Source organism: Acipenser ruthenus, chromosome 5 (genome assembly GCF_902713425.1).
Source record: "Acipenser ruthenus chromosome 5, fAciRut3.2 maternal haplotype, whole genome shotgun sequence".
NCBI lineage: Eukaryota > Metazoa > Chordata > Actinopteri > Acipenseriformes > Acipenseridae > Acipenser > Acipenser ruthenus.
The window spans coordinates 30,942,220-30,963,970 of NC_081193.1; the positions used below are offsets into that span (position 1 = coordinate 30,942,220).

The 21,751-nt window shown below is 37.3% G+C and overlaps 1 protein-coding gene across 1 annotated transcript in view; it reads left to right on the plus strand.

Moving 5' to 3' along the window:
* Positions 1–10,884, plus strand: part of LOC117402922 (CUB and sushi domain-containing protein 1-like) — a 778,430-nt gene extending 767,546 nt beyond the window's left edge. Inside the window, exons 60-71 of the mRNA XM_034004588.3 lie at positions 101–274; positions 1,515–1,688; positions 1,814–1,887; positions 2,355–2,466; positions 2,739–2,918; positions 3,472–3,525; positions 3,634–3,795; positions 4,260–4,372; positions 5,756–5,843; positions 6,241–6,370; positions 6,746–6,808; positions 8,488–10,884. Of these exons, the coding sequence (XP_033860479.3) occupies positions 101–274; positions 1,515–1,688; positions 1,814–1,887; positions 2,355–2,466; positions 2,739–2,918; positions 3,472–3,525; positions 3,634–3,795; positions 4,260–4,372; positions 5,756–5,843; positions 6,241–6,370; positions 6,746–6,808; positions 8,488–8,647 (1,484 nt within the window). The 3' untranslated portion in view covers positions 8,648–10,884. The remainder of the gene's footprint in view (positions 1–100; positions 275–1,514; positions 1,689–1,813; positions 1,888–2,354; positions 2,467–2,738; positions 2,919–3,471; positions 3,526–3,633; positions 3,796–4,259; positions 4,373–5,755; positions 5,844–6,240; positions 6,371–6,745; positions 6,809–8,487) is intronic.
* Positions 10,885–21,751: the final 10,867 nt, after the last annotated feature.

The following is a 21,751-nucleotide window of genomic DNA, read 5'->3' on the forward strand; positions in this document are numbered from 1 at the left end:
TGTAATGGAACCTGGTTGGCTAAACTATTCAATGCTGCAGTTTATCTTGGGACTCATTTAAATACCACTGAGATCTTTTTTTGTTTTTTTCTGTTTAAAGCTATCACCTGTGGACAGCCTCCCCTGGTGCTTCAAGGGAAAGTGGAAGGATCAGACTATCAGTGGGGATCCAGTGTTAGTTACAGCTGTTTTGAGGGATACCAGCTATCTGTACCTGCCATAATTACCTGTGAGGGAAATGGCATATGGAGGGGGGAGGTTCCACAATGTCTGCGTAAGTCTAACAAATCCCCCCTACCACCAACCCATAGCTAAATACTGTTACTTTACTGTGGTATTTTACGTACGATTCTATTAAAATTATGGGTATTTTTGTATGGTATTTATATATTTAAATCATTCACTAAAGAACACCCTGTTGCTTGAGATGATGTTTTTTTTTTTTTTGCTTGAAAGAAAACACATTCCAATTTCATTTAGCTTCTGCAAAAGACAAAGGAAAACCAGAGTGAACAAAAAAAGTATTTATCTTTTGTTTTTTTATTTGTTTATAACAAACTCTGGAGTATGCATCAAAGGTCCCTTGACTAATCTGGTAATGCAAATGCATGCATAAATAGATTAAAATACATCTGCACTGTATTTTTAAAACTGCACTTTTAAAACTAATAATAATTGAACTAAAACTAACACAGTAAAGCAAAATATGCCAATTGAGATTCACAGGATTTTACTGAAATACTAATGCTTGATGGAGCCCTTGACTTCTTAACTGCTAGCACCATACATCTTTTCTTTTGAGCCTGATCATACCTGCTATACCTGTACAGGTTAGAGGGGAGGCACTGTAGCTTTCAAGTTGATTTGACTTATACTGAAAATATTGAGTAATAGGGGTGGCAAAATCTGGCAACAAAATCCAAAACTAGTTTAGGTTTTATTCCAACATTCTCCTAACAATTCAATTTCAATTTGAATTTCTTTCCAGTGTCTGTGGTGAAAATGAAATGTACAGCAGGTGTAAATATTAAGGGAATGAATGGAACATAAAAGTGGACTGGAATTGGATTCTGGTGCCAGATTTGGCCACCTTTGGAATAAAGTGAGGCATGGGTTTACGTATTAAGGAACCTTTGTCTCCTTTCTCGTGAATACATGCTTATCCAATAACTGTGTAAAAAATAATTAAAAAGATAACTGCAAACTGAAAAAGAAAAAAGTATTTACACAGTATTTACCCAGCAACAAGCTTAACAAATCCCATGACCTCTTGAAATAAACTATAACCTGTGATCTGTAACAAATAATGCAAATCCAAAATATAAATTAGGGTTAATATAAGTACTGTTGTATTTATCTATGTGCCTCCCAAAAATTGCCACCTTGACTAATTGCATTGCTTAATTGTTGAACAAGGCCAATTACTGACATTAACTAACAATTAGCAGTTTACACAGCTTCTTGTGTGTATATATAACAACATTTATATCTCACTCTATTTTTGTCATCAACAGCTGTTTTATGTGGTGACCCTGGGGCACCAGCTGAGGGTCATCTTGATGGCCAAACCTTCACCTATCGGTCTGAGGTGTCATTTCACTGCAGATCTCCACATATTCTTGTAGGCTCATCTAGAAGAGTGTGCCAAAAAGATGGAACCTGGAGTGGAATCCAACCTACATGCATTGGTAATTACTATTAGACAGTGTTGAGATTTTAAGGATTTTTATTTTGTCATACTCAGTTATATTGAAATGCTTAAAGAAGAGTGGAAATAATTTGCTGATGACATCATCACTATTTTTCTTTATAGATCCATCCTATAACATGTGTACTGACCCAGGCACGCCACATTATGGCTTACAAAACAGATCTCAAGGTTATGAGGTAGGCATCTCTTTACATTGCATCAATCAGGCCCTAGGGTGCAGGCTTGCTCCCAGGCCAGTTGCCAGGTACCATGACCTAATATGCATAGATTGGCACATGTGAAAGCTAAGGTTGCATTTCTACCAAATGCCTGCTTCAACTTCAGAGGTATTCTGCACTTCATTTTACTTCAAATACACATTATAGAAAATATGGTGCAGAATTACTCATTTGCATTTAGATATTTATTGGAAGAAAAAACATATTGGATACAAATAGTATATCCTGCTCAGGCAGTTATTTACTTATTTAATCATTGCCTACTATTATGTATGTGGTTTCCACATGAAATACATTAGATAACAACACTCTATAGTCTGTTTAGTGTATAATTTACTGTACAATTTGTTTTCTATTTTACAATCCACTTCAGTGTCTCAACTTCCCATTACTCGCTTTCTGAAGTACCTTTTTTTTTGGTGTAGGTTGGAAGCAGAGTGTTCTTTAAATGCAGAAAAAGCTACCACATATTGGGGTCCACAACACGCACTTGCCTCACAAATTTAACCTGGAGTGGTGTGCAACCTGAATGCATATGTAAGCATATTTCATTTTTAATATCAATTTGAATTACAAAAAGTGGAATGGGGTATATTCATAATTCAACTATTGTATTTAAAACTTCAAACAAAGTCAGGTACCCAGAAACAATAAATATCTGCTTTTGAAGGTGTGGGGAGTTTCACAAATTTTGCAACATGTTTCTTTAATAAAATGAAAACTAAATATTGCAGATTGTACTTACAACATTTTTTGTTTTCAGTTTTTTTTTCATACCTCAAATACTGATCTTCCTTTATTATGTGTAGCTCATACCTGCAGACAGCCAGAGAATCCTACTCATGTTGATGTGAAAGCTATAGATCTGCCTACTTTAGGCTATACTCTAATATACACATGTCAACCTGGCTTTTTTCTGGCTGGGGGGTCAGAACACCGGACTTGCAAAGCAGATGGTAAATGGTCAGGGAAGCCACCTATATGCAAAGGTAAGCAGTTTATGAATACTACTTTGTATTTTGATGGGAATTAAATACATGGGATTTGCTATGAAAAGTTTGGCTTTGTAGCTGTTTGAAAAAATATTAGTGCAAGTTTTTTTTGGTTTTGTTTTTTAAACCAAACCCTAAGCAGCCTAAACATACTTTCAACTTTAGCTTCTAGTTTTAAAAGGTTTTACCCTATTTCAAGTAATGCTGATGTGCATCAAAGGGACCGGAAGAGCTTTCATAGAATTATTAAATAAAATGTAGCCCTAAATGTTGCATAATAAAATTGCACTAGGGAATACATACCCCAGGGTATATTGTGGAGACAACTATACATAGCTATATAGAGATCACTTATCTAGTTTTGATAAAAGTTGACATGGGCACTCTTTTGCAGTGGTAATAAAGACCATACTGTACCTTCAGAATCATGTTGGTATTTGTTACAGGAAGATATTCCAAGTATGCTATCCTGATTTTCAGGATCTGAAATAAATAGCTGTATTTATTGATTTATTAACTATGACCTTTTTTTGTTGTTGTTTTTCTTCAGTTGGGCCTAAAATTAAACCAAATGTAACTGTTCTGGTTTTGCACAAGATTCATGGTGAGTACATGTTAACATTTTTATTTAGTGTTGTTTATATGTAGTACTGTGTGTATGTCTGTGATTTAAAAAAAATATATACTAATGAATGAAGTATTGTGTCTTCAGTTCCTGCAGATGTCTTTTCAACAAACTCTGTCTGGAAAGGTTTCTATGAATATCTTGAAAAAAGACAACCAGCAACTATAACCATTAACTGGTTCAATATTTCAATGAGTACAGTGAATGCAACATTACTGGAGCACAGTGGTGTGTCGCTCAAACTTTCAGGTAATCTGAGAACGTGTTATCATTTATAGGTTCAAATGTAACAAATTATATCATTGAAAATTATGGCAACCCTTTATTTTGATTGGCAAAAATAGGTATGTAATTACCCTTTTATTGAAGTTCAGTCAATAAGGAATCAGGAAACTACCAGTAATAAACATACTCTACATACAAATGGAATATGAGCACACAATTGCAATGTCACTTTAATAGTGGATACACACAAACACCGCTAATCCATGACTGTTTTTTCAACTTGTAACTGAATTCCAAGTAAATGGGTAATTGCATATCAATCATAGTGTTATTTATGTCACACAAATAAAGCAATACCTAAAGTAGATGTGCATAGCATTTACGTTCAGCTGTTTGAATATTAGTTATTTGTTGCTGTTGCTGCTCAACTGAAGTGATGTTTATTTAAGAATGCAGTGATAATTAGAACTATTGTCTTCTGTTCACAGGGATATATAAGAAAGAAGAGAACCATTTATTTCTAAAGGTCTATCAGATCAGAGGGCCCATAGAAATATTTGTCAGTAAATTTAAAAATGAAAGCTGGGCTTTGGATGGATATGTAAGTATGTTTTTGTATTTTATTTGATATATATATATATATATATATATATATATATATATATATATATATATATATATATATATATATATATATATATATAGAAAGAGAGAGACAGAGAGATAGAGAGAAAGAGACAGAGAGAGATACAGAGAGAGAGAGAGATACAGAGAGAGAGAGAGAGAGAGAGAGAGAGAGAGAGATACAGCTAGTAAGCAAATTCAAGACATTCAGGTGGATTTGTTTGTGTTTAAGTGAAAATGTTCCATACAAAAGTGTAGTTATTATGTGAGACTAACTTTCTGTAGTTTTACTATCTTCCAAAGACAGAAAGAGCCATATAATAAGGTACAGTACAGCAAGTACCAAGCAGTGCACCAATCTCATCATTCCTTGCAGTACACTAATTAGATACACATTATGATGACAGTTTATTTGAGAATTACACTGGTAACTTTCACTTTGATGGCAATTGGTGCAGTGGTGTTTTGTCATCCTAACACATTTATCAAGAGACTGTACTTACTATAGGTCCTTGTGGAAGGGTGGGGGGAAATCACTGACACAGGAGACAGAAAATTAGATTTTATTTGCCGCCACAAGGGGGCACTGTGATGCTATTGTTACCAACGATGGTAGAAGTATTCCACAACTCACCTATGGCGCACTCGCGGGTGCATTAAATAATAGTTAAAAACAGAAGGCACAAAGAAAAAATGAAAATAGACACTATTAATCAAAAACTACAAACTAAAGGTGCTGCACTCTGCAGCATATACCCCAACCCTCGCTACCCGCACGGCCCGGGTCACCGTCCTACACTCAGACGTTCCCTCACTGCCCTATACTTATCTGCCCATATATTTCCCCGCTACACAATATTCCTTTATCTCCTTTCGGAGTGTTTAATTATTTGGCGGCTCTTCCAACCCCGCTCAGTCTGTCCGTAGTGCTTCCACCGGTTCATTCATCTAAAGAGGGCAGACCTGAGGAAACAACAAGGTATTCGTTTATAGGCCCCAGCAATTCCCCAAAGCCCGCCTCCCAGCCACTCAGAGAGAGGGAAAGCCCACACACCCTCTTCCCCACCTCTCTGTGTCACTGCCATGACTGACGGGCGGATTCCACGGGACTGCCGCCCTCTTCCTGCAGCATCGTGCATGCGTCAGACGGCCAGTCCAGGTCTCCCCTGTTACAGTCCTTCAGACACATTCTTGGTAGTTTTATTTCCTAAATACATTTTGTGCTAAGTGAAAAAATATACTGAAAAATTGTATTATTGTCTGATTGTAAAGAATGGTAATGGCATATACAATGCATAAGATACATGTATTTTCTTTTTTCTATACATTTTCTTAATATATGATTAATTTCTCTGCCAAGGTTTCAGCAGAATCTGAAAGTGGTGGATTTATTTATCAAGGCTCTATTCGTGGAACAGACTTTGGAAAATTCCGATTATTGAGACAAGGTACCAACAAGTAATAATAATTAAAAAAAAAAAAAAAACAGATTATTGTGACTAAGGCGGGACCAAATCAAAACTTTGACAACCCGCTAATCGCACTTAACAAAACTGTATTTAAAAATTAAACCCTATTAAATACAGTTTTGTTAAGTGCGATTAGCAGGTTGTCAAAGTTTTGATTTGGTCCGGGCCTAAAAGTCATTTTTTTTACTTTATATTCATTTTACTTATATAGTTATATACCAATAAAATAACTAAGCCCTGCGCTCATGGGCTTATATTTTTGATATTATGGTAACCATAAATAAAATACTATTGAATATTGCATGAAAATTATTACTTTTTTTTTTTTTTTTTTTTTTTTTAACAATACGTCCATTTTGTTGGTGTGTTTGTTTAGACCCAGTAATGGACACAGACCCTTCAAATCCATATTATGGCACCAACAGCAGTTCGGTAGCTGCCGCCATTCTTGTGCCATTCTTCGTACTTATTCTATCAGGGTTTGCGTTTTACCTCTATAAACACAGGTAATTAACATTTTAAAATGCTTTATTTAAAATACATATATTTAAATAACAGTGACGTATTAATCTTTTCATGATACTTTACATCCATAAATGCTTTGTTTAAAAACAGAAATGTCTCTATTTTAAGTTATAACAAACTCCTGAATTCTTTGCATGGATGCAGTCTCTCAGTGAATACATTCCATGTGTTACTCTGTTTCTAAGACATAGCAAGCAGTGTTTATTAAGTGACACAGACAATGCATTTTCTGATGTACTGCAGCAGTGCAGCAGAGCTTGGGAATTCCCCATAGTTGAGAATGTTCTGACTTTTTTTTTTTTACATAAAAAAGTAACATTCACAAATATTAAAATACATAAAAAAAAAATTGGCAGGGTGTTTTCAGCAGACAGAGATGAGAATGTGAGACGCAAAGAAGTAATCAGAACGGGCTGCAGGTAAGAAATAAGTAATATAATTACTAGGATGTACTCGTTTAACTTTCATATTTCATTAGGTGTTTGGTGTGACGTTACAAAGTTTAACCATACCTGGGTAAACCTAATGCAAACTAAGTCCAGTAGACAGATGTTTTGATACTAGATTTTTCTTTTGTTCAGATTTTATGATTGAGTGTTTGGATCAACCTCACCTGGACATAAACCACATATATTCTATCCTCCAGCAGATACTGGGATAGTACTGGGACACAGTTGTCCGAATACTTGTTGAAGGGAATTGTATAGTATAATATATACATGCAATTAAATAAATAAATAAAATAATACATAAATATCTATAAAATAATATTTGGTCTAGTTTAGAGAAAATATTCCAATGGTTTTGTAGGGAAACATTAATGAGGAAAATTCTTGAAATATCATCAGCTTGAGTAACATATCAAAATCAATGTGCTTATTTAGCACAGCATTTACTACACACATACTGAACAGTGGCATCATATTGACTATTGATCAGATCTGCTTGATATTTGCATTAATAATTATAATAATGCAAAATCACCTGAAACTCATAAAGAATATGTTTATGTAACTTCTTTTATCTGAAAAGAATGTGTTATTTGTTGGTTATTCATACTGTAGCACTGTACTGATGCAGTATGTTGCTTATCATAACAAAAACGACAGCTGTATTCAGTTACAGTATAATTTGAGTTAAGATTGCTGCATTCATGTTACAGACTAATAATTCCATCGAACATAAATAAAGTTAAAGTAATTTAACGAGTCAATTACATATACTGCAGTGTTCAATGTTCTATTTTGTTGTATAATACAATAAATTCTCAGTAACACAGAGTAAGTGATAAGACATGCCGTGGCATATATAGTCACACTGAAATGTACTGATGCCATGGTGTGTTGTGAGACACTAGGTCTGCCCTGGAGTTTGTTATTGCAAAATTGTGTTAAAAAAAGGAAAAAAAAGAAGTAATAATGTATGTATGCATATAGTTTCCCAACAAATTGAGGGTAGACTGGTGGATCAGTCATCCTAAATTCACTGGTAGTACATCCACAAGTACATTATTACTATCCATGTATAGTACACGTTAAGTTTGTAACTTACCTTTTTATCTGTTGGTTGTCTTGAGAGGGTATACTAAATCATGCGTATCTATACTCAGTTGTGTCAAGAGATCCTCAATTGTATTAAAACATATATGGCACAGCCATGAAAGGGTGAGATTTCTGGCAGCTATGATCAAGTAATAATTACAAGAAACAGCAGTGACACGACCGTGCACTACATTTAACCAATGGTGCTAGCCAATCAGATTGCAGGAATTTGCTAAGCTGTTTTATAATGTTAAATAGAGTGAGAGAAAAACCGAATAAGTAGCAGTTTCAAACTAATCAATGTATCAGAAATTTGCAGAAAATTTAGTTTCAGAAGTTGTTATTTATATGGTAAATTAAAACAATTCTTCACTGATTATTACAAATCATTTAGTTCATATGTATTTGATTTTATTTATTACAGGTAATAAAATGTGGGCTTGGGACTAAGATACTGCCATTTTGGGTGTGTTACATAAAACATATAAGTATACTGGATGTAATATTTTCATTGTTTATTTGTTCGTTTGTTTGTTTGTTTGTTTGTTACTTTTCAGAACAAGACCAAAAGTACAGTACAATGGCTATGTTGGGCATGAGAACACAAATGGACAAGCGTCATTTGAAAATCCAATGTATGACACAAATTTGAAACCAACTGAGACAAAAGCTGTGAGATTCGATACAACTCTGAACACAGTCTGCACAGTAGTATAGCTTTTGTTGTCAGTTTTAACTGATTCATAGCCATACCTCTTGGGTAAGCAGCATTTATTTAGTCTCCTTTTTTACTCTTTGCTTTGCTACTGTGCTCTTTGTAACACCTTTTGTCAAGAAAAACAATATAACAAAATATGGATTCTCCAAGAGTCATTTTCCATCACGCGAAGAATGAGTTAAAGAACATGAAAGCAAAACTAGACATTTCATACAGAACAAGAAGCACCTGAGGATGTTTTGTCAGTTTCTCATACCGTATGCATCGGCCTTTCATGTTGCTATCTGGAAGGAAGCGTTTCAATGAAATCTCTTGGGAAGATTTTTGAAGTTTCATGAAAAGCCTCTTAATTGTTCAGAAAAGCTTTCTTAAGTGAAGAAGAGCAATGATAAAGGAGAAGTCATCTTTCTACTTGGTTGCTCATACATTTCCAAAATTGTTTCCAATAATAACACTGAAAAAAAAAAGTTTTACAACTACAATTTTTGGTTTTAAACATTTAATTTACAGTCTTTTTTTAAAAACTGGTCGTTAAATTTAGTTGTCAGTTTTTGTTAGCACCCCCTTTTGTTTAGGGGGGTGCTAAACTAATTTTTTTTCACCGGCTGCCTCTGGTCAGCTGGTGTAGTCCCCCTACTGGCACTAAATAGGACTGCCTGTCTCACAAAAGAAATGTGCTGTCCACTAACTGGAAATTAAGGGACGGTTGTGTTGCAAACTTAACTGCACAATTTTTGCACTAGTGTGTTATGAATGATTAAGCAAATTGTAAAAAAAAAAAGTACAGGGTTTCTATACACTGACCATTGTATATAGACATCAGACTCCATGTTTATACAGAGCACATTGCCATAGTTTTTTTGTTTGGCAGTAAAAAGCTGACTTTATTTTCTATAATTATTTTAAGGGCACGGGAAAAAAGGTAATATGTTAAATAATTGTTCACGTTATAAATTTTATATTTAAGTACTGTTTTTTGGTTAACTCAATGAGCTATGGAAGCAAATAATTAAATATCCCCATTGTTTTTTCTTTTATATTTACACAGAAGGGTGTATAATATGTTCTATACTGAAAGCATAATCTATTTCTGAAAAAAAAAAAAAGTGAATAATGATGACTGTTGTGAATTGTGAAGTTTCCAGGAAAGAGTGTTGTACAGCTGGTATTGGAAAATCTTAGAAGATACCATTGGTATTAAGGCTGCCACCTTTAAACGTGCAAAGGTCTCTGTTTAGTTTATTACTGATAATCATTTAGAAAATCCTTACACTCTAACCAAGTATTTTTCCTTGGCTGTTTTACTATTGTAACATAATGATAATGGACATTCAGGTCCATTATTTAGCATATAATCCCCAGCAGTCCTATTTTGCCAAAGCCAACATGTATTTGTAGATTTATTTTTCATACACTTGCAATACAAGTCTCTGTATTGGAGTGACAGCCCCAGCCACTGTACACTTCAGACATGTTCCTGCCAAACAGGAATTTAACTTTCTCAGAAGAGGGAATGAAATGTAAATATGGAGTCTGCCTGTAATGCAGCCCTCATTATTTTAAAGGAATGTTTTCCTCTCTACAATATTTAGAACGGGACGATAGAGGAAAGGTAAGTTAATTTTATTTTAGTACTCTTGTTTTAAATGACAGATCAAGATACTCTTACATTAATTAAAAACAACGACAACAACAACAACATTGATTTATTTGTAAAATTGAAGCAGTTTCATTACCAAATTAGTGTGGAAGTATTGATTTAAAAAAGGGATGCAGTCCATGTGTACATTGCATAGTATAGAAATTAGCCATGTGCTAGGACCGCTGTATAGGGTGGCTATTCTAACAGAAGCATATTATTTGGAAATAACTGTTTGTTACTTTAAAAGTGTATGCTGCTTACCCAGACATGTGAAATACTATTCATGACATGTATGATTGTGCGATACAAATTCATTTAAATTAATGATTTATTTTTTTGATTGAGGTGGATCCCCAATTCTTGCTGTTCAGGTTACTTAAAATGATTTTCACGTTTACCAAACATGGCAGCCTTAATTGGTACCACATGTGTAAAAAAAAAAAAAAAAAAAAAACTCTGTTTTGCCAGGCAACCAGCTTTTTATTATAATTTGTAAAATTTCCAGTGTGCAATTGATGCTTCAGCCCTTGTGTAAAATAAGAAGCATGTATTTCACCTTAATTTTATAAGCAGTTTCTATTTTGTGTGTGTGTGTGTGTGTATATATATATATATATATATATATATATATATATATATATATATAGTATATAATTAGGTTTCAAAAGTGTTAATACTAAAACATTCTCTTACCTGGTGGTACCTGGGGGTCGTTTTTGAATTGCAAGATCATAAATTCAAATACAACCGGTCTTTCGACCACTTATCACCTACCAACTCGACAGGTTATCACCAGTTTCTATAATCCCCTCGAATCGGTGTCGGTGTCGTTTTCTAAACGACTGGTCGGCCAGCAATGCCGTATTAACTGAAGATTCATGAATCACGCAGCACAAGGATAAAATGTATTTTTGAATGGTCTAAAAAACAACGTTTGCGTAACCATTAATCATGTAACATATATAAATTACAGTTTTAAATGCTGTAATACCCCATTTTCCATTTTATTTTTAATTTATTCCATGTAAATGAAACGTTTGGGACTATATATTAAAAAAAAAAAACATAATTAACAAGTGAAGTTGTTGGGTGTGTTCGGAGACGATGAGAATGGCATCTCAAACAGTAGTTAAATATAGGAAGCATTTCAGCAGGGCTAGCTTGCAGGTAGGCTACTTCTCGAAGTCGAAAGTAATAAGGATTTGTTATTTTCTAAATTGAACAACCGTGTAACGACTATGTCCAAAAAGAAAAAAAAAATGACCGTAATTGCTAACAGTATTAGTTATTTTAGTGAAGGAAGTGGTATAACATGGTTGCAGTAAAAAAAAAAAAAAAAAAAACTCTACCAGTTTGACCCGCTGATGAAGAGAAGGTGATTTGGGATGTCTGTCACTGAGGGTGTTTCAGGGGATGTGCATCACAAACCCCAGCAGAAGGCAGCCCAGTGGAGGAGATCACTGATCCATGATTAATATGCATTCATTTTAAGTATGTAATGAGTGTGTTTGGTGTTTCAATTTCAATATGCAATTCCGAAATAATCAATACAGATAAAGCCTGCCTTGAATTAGAAAAAAGTTAAAATAAAATAACAAATGCTTGATTAAAAAAAAAAGAACTAGCAATTCAAAAATATAGGCTGTGCATATCCTCCCTTTTTAAACGGTACTTGGCAATAATGTCTTCATCCGAAACCACGTCAAAAATGCTGTGCACACGTCTTCTATTAAAATCCCTAGTATGAGCCGATGCTCTGTGGTAAATGTTTCTGTTAATGCTTTAAATACACTGCATATATTAGAGCCGCATGTTTCAGACGGTTTAAAACAGGAAAAGGACCGTGAGATCTACCTGTCGTATTTTTACACCAAGTAAGTTGGTATCGATAGAATACGACAAGTAATACGATCAGGTAGCCTGTGCGACGTTTTATAGAAACGCTACTTCTATTGTATATTCTGCTCACGACATCGTACTTGCCCGATACGATAGCGTAAGTGCATATAGAAACGACCCACTGGTATCTGAGTAGATGAGTAGAGACCACACCCTTCTTAGGCTATTGCTTCTGTGATGTTAAAACTGCTGCACACCTTGCCTTTCTTCAGTCTAGCTGCAGTAATGTTTATGTGTGTGTGTGTGTGTGTAAATATTGTATATTTAAAAAAAAAATGAAAAAATGCTGTAAAACTGCAACACGATCAATATCATTCCATTTACAACATTACAATTATACCACATGCTGCTGACTTGAAGTAGGTGCAAAAGAACCTTTTTGTACAGAGATATATTTTTTATGAAAGAGTTTGTAAAATTATTAAATATGCTGTACTTTTTGATTAATGTAGGTATAAAATTGTTAAAATAAATGTTTTTACTATACAAAATGTAAATTTCCCATTAATGTAAAAAAATATGAATAGCTAGTTTTAAATTCTGATCCGATTGTACATGTGAGTATATGAAAAGTGGCCTGTAAAAAAAAAAGAAAAAAAAAGAAAACTATTCTTTTGGAATAAAATGTATTTCAATGCCACATTCTTTTAATTTAATTTAAAACCCAGATTAAATAGTTGCTTATAGATTTCTGTCTGATTTGTTGAATCATTTTCTACTCTCACATTTTATAATAAAAGGTGATTAAAATGAAAAACAAAGGAATGCAGTCATTTGCCAGCAGGAACGAGCCAGTCACAATTGAAGCAGAGTATGATCAAATTGAGAAAGGCTTGCAAAACAGGTAAGCAAGAGCACACAGTGGTCTGTTTTTATGTGTGTGTCTTTCAATTTGTAGAGAATTACTGGATGTGAAGAAATTAAGAACTGCATTATCAGAATTTTGGTTGTTTTTCATTATGTATGACTATCTTGTACATGATTGAACTAATAATGCTTACATGCATTTACACTACTGGGAATTGAGGATAGTGTAGCTTGTTGGTGGTGCAATAGTGCACAATGAGGCATAATCTTTATTAATGCCAGTGACGCAATGCAGAAATTTTAGGGTGCACTGAAGCGACACATGCCTGTTTCATCACAAAAGGATGGTTAACACGGACTAGCCTGAAGGTTAATCCACAACAGCATATCTCAATTCTCTTTCACAAGTACAGTATTGCTTTTGCATTACAGTTTGTAAATACGGACAGAATCTTGGATTTCCTCACAATTTTCATATTGCTTATTTAAAAAAAAAACAAAAAAAACTTAAATTCCCATGTGCTGTTGTGGCATTTTGCTTTCATCAGCTTTCTTCCCTGAAGCCTTGCCTTTTCTGGTACTTCTTTATTCAATAAAGAAAGTCTTTGCATGTTGCTAGAAAGCAATTGTGCTGCTCGGAACTAAAACTAAGAACCTCATTTGCAATAAAGCTGACCTCACAAATTAAAGCTCTTATGATTCTGTAAACCAGACTTGGATTACTTTCAGAATGGTGTTTCAAGTTTGAAAACAACATTAGGTAAGTGGATTGTTTAATATTAACATCCTCAGCTGGATTCACTTGTGAGGCATTTTTGCTTTTAAATACTGCCTTTGAAGTGAAAACAACTTTTTTGGTAGACCAGTAAAGTCCCAGTACGTTTTTGGTGAGGAAATGTTGGTAGACTCGTAATAGCATTGTAATAACATGTTAATTACCAATAGTTTCTGCTCTTACAAAGTAAATATTGTCTAATGACTAGGGGTGTGCCCAAGTACAAGTACAAATGAGCATTTGTAACGAGTATGCCTATTTGCTTGTATAAATAGTTTGTGTGGAAATGTAAGGTTGGCAGGGATGTGGTTAATTTCCCAATGAGGTAATTGAGTGCTAATTAGGGAGTGGCCATCTGTATTTAGGGGGGAGAACATCATTTGTTTGAGTAGAAGGTTGTAGGTGAGTGTAACTATGTGAAAAACTGTGTTTTGTTTGCAGCTTAGTAGTGAGATAAATGCCCATCCTACGTTTGATTTTTTTTTTCTTTTTAATCTTTATTTTGGCCCTCGTGCCGAGGGCCAAAATAACAGCCATTTTCCTTGTTATTTTATTTGAAGTACCGAGTGTCAGGGGCTCCCGAGTGGCGCATCCAGTAAAGGCGCTCCTCGCAGGATGTGCCCTATAGCCTGGAGATCGCTGGTTCGAATCCAGGCTATGTCACAGCTGACCGTGACCGAGAGTTCCTAGGGGGCGGCGCACAATTGGCTGAGCGCTGCCCGGGTAGGGAGGGCTTAGGTCGGCAGGGGAATCCACGGCTCACCGCGCATCAGCGACCCCTGTGGCCGATAGGGCGCCTGTGGCTCTGCAGCGGAGCCGCCAGATCTGTGTTGTCCTCCGGCACTATAGGTCTGGTAGCATTGCTGTGGATCTGCAGTGCGAAAAATGACGGCTTGGAAGGAGCACGTTTCGGAGGACGCGTGTTTCAGCCTCCGTTTCCTGAGTCGGCGTGGGGGTTGCGAGCGGTGAGCTGGGGATACAGATAATAATTGGGCATGCTAAATTGGGGTGAAAACCGGGGTAAAAATAATTGGCGATGACTAAATTAAAAAAAAAAAAAAAAAAAAAAAAGTGTCCTGGCGTGGCTCACCCTCTGCCTCTTGCTCTCTTTTGACAGGTGTCCCCCAAGGCTCAGTCCTGGGACCCCTCCTTTTTTCTCTCTACACCCTCCCATGGCTTCTCATATCATTTCTATGCTGATGATGTCCAGATCTTCCTCTCCTTTCTCACCTCTGACTGACACTTCCTCCCACATCTCTACCTGTCTCTCGGCCATATCCTCCTGGATGAACTCTCTCCTTCCTCATCCACAAGAGCCTTGGTGTCACCCTTGACCCCTCCCTCTTATACTCTCAGCACATCTCTACTCTGGAACTCTCCTGTCGCTTCTTCCTCAGCAACATACACAGAATTCACCACTTCCTCACCGACTATTTCATGCAGCTCCTAGTCTTCGCTGTCTTGACCTTTCTGCTCCCCCCTATCTCCAATCATTTCTCCCTACACTCCCTCTCACCCTCTCTGCTCCTCCACCTCCGGCACCCTAGCTGAACCCCCCTCCGCTCCCCCACCTCCAGAGCCTGCTCTTTCTCCACCCTTGCCCCTCAGTGGTGGAATGACCTACCCACGGACATCAGGACTTCTCAGTCCCTGACCACCTTCCGGCGCCTCCTCAAGACACAACTGTTCAGACAGCATCTGTACCCCTCACAACTCTCTACCATACTGGAGTATATGGCACCCAATATTCTATATTTTAACAGAAAGCTAAATTGAATTAACTTGAATCTAATTTGTCTAGCTTTGCCTAGCGATAATGATCGATCTAACACCTTGAATACATCAGGCACTCAGGAAACAAAAGGCAAATCAAACCTGTATCTGCGATTGAATTACCCAGTCTAGTGAGAGAAAGGTGGTTTAACACAGCGCCTGAAAGAAAGAGAAAAATGACCACTTTAAATTAGTTAACAAGAAAACGAGATCTGAAACAATTTAACATCATATTGATTTAAAACCACTATGAGTACAAGGTGCAAGTGTTTTTATTCTTAAGCCGCCTAACAAGCACAGAATAACCCAGGTGATAAATTCCTAAGAGAATTAAACTGTTTGTGATCTCTAACCAAAGTCGCAACCCGACATACTTGGTGTCTAAAGAAACGTAATTTCTTATGGTAAAAATAACGTGAATTCAGAATAACTCGACCTCTCCGCTCCGCCTGCACTAGAAGACTGGCTCTACCTCCTCTACGCTCCCCTGCCTCCAGAGCCTGCTCCTTCTCCACCCTCGCCCCGCAGTGGTGGAATGACCTTCCTACAGATGTCAGGACTCAAGACTCCTCAAGACTCACCTCTTCAGAAAGCACCTGTAGAACTCCTCTGTTTTTCCCCTGGGACACATATCACCCTTCCTTAAATGCACTTTACTTGCTCTTATCTGCCCCCTATTTTACCGAATTTAATCCTGTACTTCAGAGTACTATAATCTGCCAAGTGTTTAATCTGTAGTATTTTGTATTTAATTATATCCTGATGTAACTATCACTGACACTGTTATCTGCTGTATTATTAAATTGTATTTTGTCACACTTGTACTTGCTTGAACCAAAGTCATTGTATTCCTCATTGTATTTATCTTGCTCTTAATTGTATTATTACTTGCACTGTGATTCTTGAAATGTATTTGTTTATGACTGTATCGCCCTGGATTATGATAATGAATTAATCAGACAAAAGTGTGGGGGGGTGGGGGGTGGGGGGTGGGGGGAGGGGGATCAATCAAGGTTTCAAGCCCAGTCCGGCACAAACTAGCCAATCGGAGCATACAGCAGGAAATTCAAATAATTCCTTTGTTTGAAAAGTATAAACGCTGACTGTAAACATTAGCTCTTTGCCCCTCTGATTGCTGGATACCCGCACCACTAATCTCATGACTGCTCCTCTGATACCTGCTCCCTCAGATTCAAAGAAACTACAAGACTGCACCTGGAGCACTCAGCTACTCAGTATCTATCCATCTAGGTCAGGGGCCCTGACACTCCGAGAAACACAAGGCAACAGAACGATGAAAGTGACTGCTTTCCAGGCTAGGTAACAATACTCTTAAATATATATTCAGGTTTTGTGTGACCCCTTGTTGTAGTGTCAGTATGTACTAATATTTCTTTGGTAAATTGTTGTTTAAAAACTTAATTCTCATAGTAGTGCTTTTAATGTAATATTAATTATGTAACTATTTTGTGTGATTTTCAAACTTATATTGTTGCATGCTTAATAAATACCATCTTTCTTTCTAAGTTTACAATTGAATTTCCAGTAGTTATCAAACTGTAACCGACCAGAGATTAACCAATAATCCAATCTCGATTTGAACATCATATCACGAGAGAACCAGGTATACTGTGTGTCATTAGTGTGTCTACACCGCCAGACGTCTTCAACATTTAAATCAGAACAGAATGACATAATGGTTGGATTTGGTTTGAAGGTTGTAAAGGCATTTGGATAGTGATCCATCCATTCATCAGGTGTCTCATTCATGTCCCCTCCTATAAGAGGTATAGCATTAGAATACTGTGCTAATAAGGATTTAAATTTAACAGTTATATTGCCAAACAGTGAATAATTACTAATTTTATTATTATTGCCATAAATATTGGCTTGCATTAATATATTGTTGTTTAATTGAACAATAGTTACAAGCCAATGCTCACTACAATCCACAAATGAACTGATTATTTTCCCATTAAAATTATGAAATAGTATTGCCACACCCACAGAATGACTGGATCCATGTGCAAGAAGAAGCTCCTCTCCCCACTGCAATTTCCAGAATATGTTTCTTATAAAAAATAATAGTTTCAATTTACAAAACAGCAAAATAGCCTTTCTTTTAGTGGAATTTCTTAAGCCCCTACAGTTTAAAGTAAAGCAAGAAAAATCAGTAAGAGTAAACAAACAATGATTAACAGTGGGTTTACAAACCCTAGAAAGAAGAGTATATAATACTTTTTTTCCTTTTCCCATCTCTTAATGCAAAATTAGGGTCTCACCAATTCCCTATATTAACATCAATACTATCCTTAAATCTAGACTTTCTTATATGTCCTTCAGAAATAACGTCTGAGTTATTATATTGAAGCTTCCAAATCAGGAGGTGGGTTGAATGTCATTTGACTCAGCCTTTTTTCGATGTAAGCAACAGAGTCCCTGAGGTGAGCTCCTTTGCCCTCGTTTCAAGCCTTTTCAACAAGTGGCCATAGCCTGACTCTAGCCTCTCTTTCTCCTCGTCAAGTCTTCTGAGAAACTAACCCCTAGTTCCTTGACCACTGGTGACGTACAGGTCTGTTTCTAGGAGGCTGTGTATTTTAAAATGTAAATAATACCATCTTTAGCATATATATATTGGCATTTAGAATTCCCCCAAAATATTTTAAGAGTGCAAATAAAATGTTTACAGAATTCCTTAAAATTCCTAAAAAAATAAAATAAATACATTATTTGAGTCACATAAGCATGGAGGGTTGAATATTTAGGAGGCTGTGTGGTCCAGTGGTTAAAGAAAAATGCTTGTAACCAGGAGGTCCCCGGTTCAATTCCCACCTCAGCCACTGACTCATTGTGTGACCCTGAGCAAGTCACTTAACCTCCTTGTGCTCCGTCTTTCTGGTGAAACGTAATTGTAAGTGACTCTGCAGCTGATGCATAGTTCACACACCCTAGTCTCTGTAAGTCGCCTTAGATAAAGGCGTCTGCTAAATAAACAAATAATAATAATAATAGAGGCAATCCCTGTATGTTTTCATAGTAAATCAAATGATGATTTGACACAGTCTCCCATCACTACGAGGTCTGCCTAGCCTATGAACCGTATCACCACAAAGCCCAGATTACTTCTGTCTTTTGGTAAAATCTTTACAATCAGGGCAATCATCTTGGCTAGGGTGTTTTCGTTCTCCTTTTCAGGATAAAAGGAGACCTGCAAATCCCATCTTTGTCCATAGCGTTCCAAATCAGAACATCATTCTTGTGTGGCTGTAATCTGATTCCCTAGAACGCCCACTTTCTGAAAAGTTGTATTAACTTTCACTCCCAATCCCTTCATTTCTTCACAAAAAAATCACAACTTTTCAATAGATTTGCGATCAATAAGGAGTTTTGTTTAGTTTGATTTTCAACGCCAGCAAATTGGGATACAAGGCTGTTACCTACCCTCAGAATGTCAGCATTTGAGATATTGTTTGACTCAAACACCTCCTTGTCTTCCACTGCTGTTTTCATAGTTTTAGGAACCAGTGATTTAGAAGAGATTACAGGCAGTGGCCGTACAGCACACTCCATATCACTCCATATCAGACGTATAAAGTGTAATATGTGAGGCCACATCAGTAGAATTTGCAGGCACAGAATTATAGTTATGCAAATCTGCAAGCAGACCTCCTGAGTTGAAGGCTTATTTCTGTCTTTGATACCACTATACATTACTGCCTGGGAAACTTTCCCTTTATTTTTCTTTGACATTGTTGTTTTCTATCTTTTTTTGCACACCACATACACGAACGTAGTTAACGTATAATTTAACACTAGAACCGCCGAGATTTCAGATTACATACAACTGCCGCACCCGCAAAATGTGCGGCTCCATTTTAAAACGGCTTCGATATGAAAATGAAAAACAAATTAATATTTTTATGAACATCATACATAACATTTTCAGAGCAGAAACACAATTTTTACATTGAAAATTAAACTTTTTCTTATTTTTTTCAAAAATAGCACATATACATAAACAAGAAAAACCATAATAAAATAAGCTTTACGCAATGAACTTCTGTGTAAACAAGTGTAGAAAGCTGTATGCACATATAAAATTCTCCTCGACCTCTCTGCTGCCTTTGACACTGTTGATCACTCTATTCTACTCTCATCTCTCGCTGACCTGGGGATCTCTGGCACTGCTCTGGCCTGGTTCTCCTCCTACCTCTCCAACCGTACTTACCAGGTAACCTGGCGTGGAGCAACCTCCACATCTCACCCTCTCTTAACAGGAGTCCCCCAAGGGTCAGTCTTGGGTACTCTCCTGTTCTCTCTCCACACCCGCTCCCTGGGCCCCCTCATCGCATCCTATGGTTTCTCATACCATTTCTAAGCTGATGATGCTCAGATTTTTCTCTCCTTCCCCACCTCTGACTCCACCATCTCCTCCCGTATCTCTGCCTGTCTGTCTGCTATTTCCTCCTGGATGCACTCGCAGCACCTCAAACTCAACCTCTCTAAATCTGACCTCCTTTTCTTTCCCTCCTCCCCCTCCTCTGATCTCTCTTATCTCTGTTCCTCTGGAATCTACCACACTCTCTCCATCTTCCTCTGCTAAGAACCTCGGAGTCATCCTGGACCCCTGCCTCTCTTATTCCCAGCACATCTCCACTCTGGCACCACTTGCCGATTCTTCCTGAGCAACATCCGAAGAATCTGACCCTTCCTCACCAACTACGCTACCCAGCTCCTGGTCCAGGCCTTGGTATTCTCCCGCCTAGACTACTGCAACTCCCTTCTTGCTGGCCTCCCTGCATCCGCCACCCGTCCGCTCCAGCTCATCCAGAACTCCACTGCCCGCCTGGTGTTCTCTCTGCCTCACTTCTCCCACACAACTCCACTACTCCGCTTACTCCACTGGCTCCCGATCACCGCTCGCATCCAGTTCAAGACTCTTGTCCTAGCCTACAGATGCCTTGACCAGACTGCACCCAGCTACCTCCAGACCCTCATCTCTCCCTACACCCCCACTCGACCTCTCCGCTCCGTCTGCACTAGAAGATTGGCTCTACCTCCGCTACGCTCCCCTGCCTCCAGAGCCCGCTCCTTCTCCACCCTTGCTTCGCAGTGGTGGAATGACCTTCCTACAGACTGCCCAGTCCCTGACCACATTCCAACGCCTCCTTAAGACTCACCTCTTCAAACAGCATCTGTAGAACTCCTCTGTTTTTATCCTGGGACACTATTACCCTTCCTTAAATGCGCTTTATTTACTCTTATCTGCCCCCTATTTTACTGCATTTAACCCTGTACTTCAGAATACTGTAATCTGCCAAGTGTTTAATCTAGTATTTTGTATTTAATCATATTCTGATGTAACTATCACTGTTATCTGCTGTATTATTGAATTGTATTTTGTCACACTTGTACTTTGCTTGAACAAAAGTCATTGTATTTATCTTGCTCTTATTGTATTACTTGTATTGTAACACTTGAAATGTATTTGCTTACGATTGTAAGTCGCCCTGGATAAGGGCATCTGCTAAGAAATAATAATAATAATAATAATAAAACACAAATAACTAGTTATAAAAAATAGGATAAAACAAAAATATAACATAACTTATGCAACGTGAAAGCACTTTGAGTGAAACATAGTTCAAAGGCTGTCTGTCTTTTCAGAGTTCTATTACAGCTTTCTAAGTACAATCTATGTATAACACATGTTTCCCTTTCAAGTCGAAGACGACCACTAACACTAAGTATGGGATATTCCCTGCCCTTGAGGTAGGTAATACTGAGCTCTCTATATCAGAGCTGCCGAAGGCCCCTTCCTGTGATGACGCACTCGGTCCCGCCTACCGAGGGTATAAAACCGTCACTCACCGGAAGATCTCCCTCTTTTTCCTTCTCAAGATGGTAAGGTAAGACCTCTGTGTCTAGAACTGAGCGTGTTGATAGAAAGAGCCCTCGAGTCCATTTGGGTCGGTTGTAGTTCCTAGCACTCGTGCTGAAAGCTGGCTTGCCTCTTTCCTGGAATCAACGACTCTTGAAAACGACTGAGTCTTTCATCTTTCTATCTTTCAACGGCCCCCTTGGTGGGCCGCTCTCTCTTTGCTGTCTGTCGTATGTGAGCGGCTGTCTGTGCAGCCACCCGCGAGTGAGTTGTCTTTTCCTATAGAGAGTCACACAAGTATCCTCCTCGGGGCTAGGCCTGCCGTA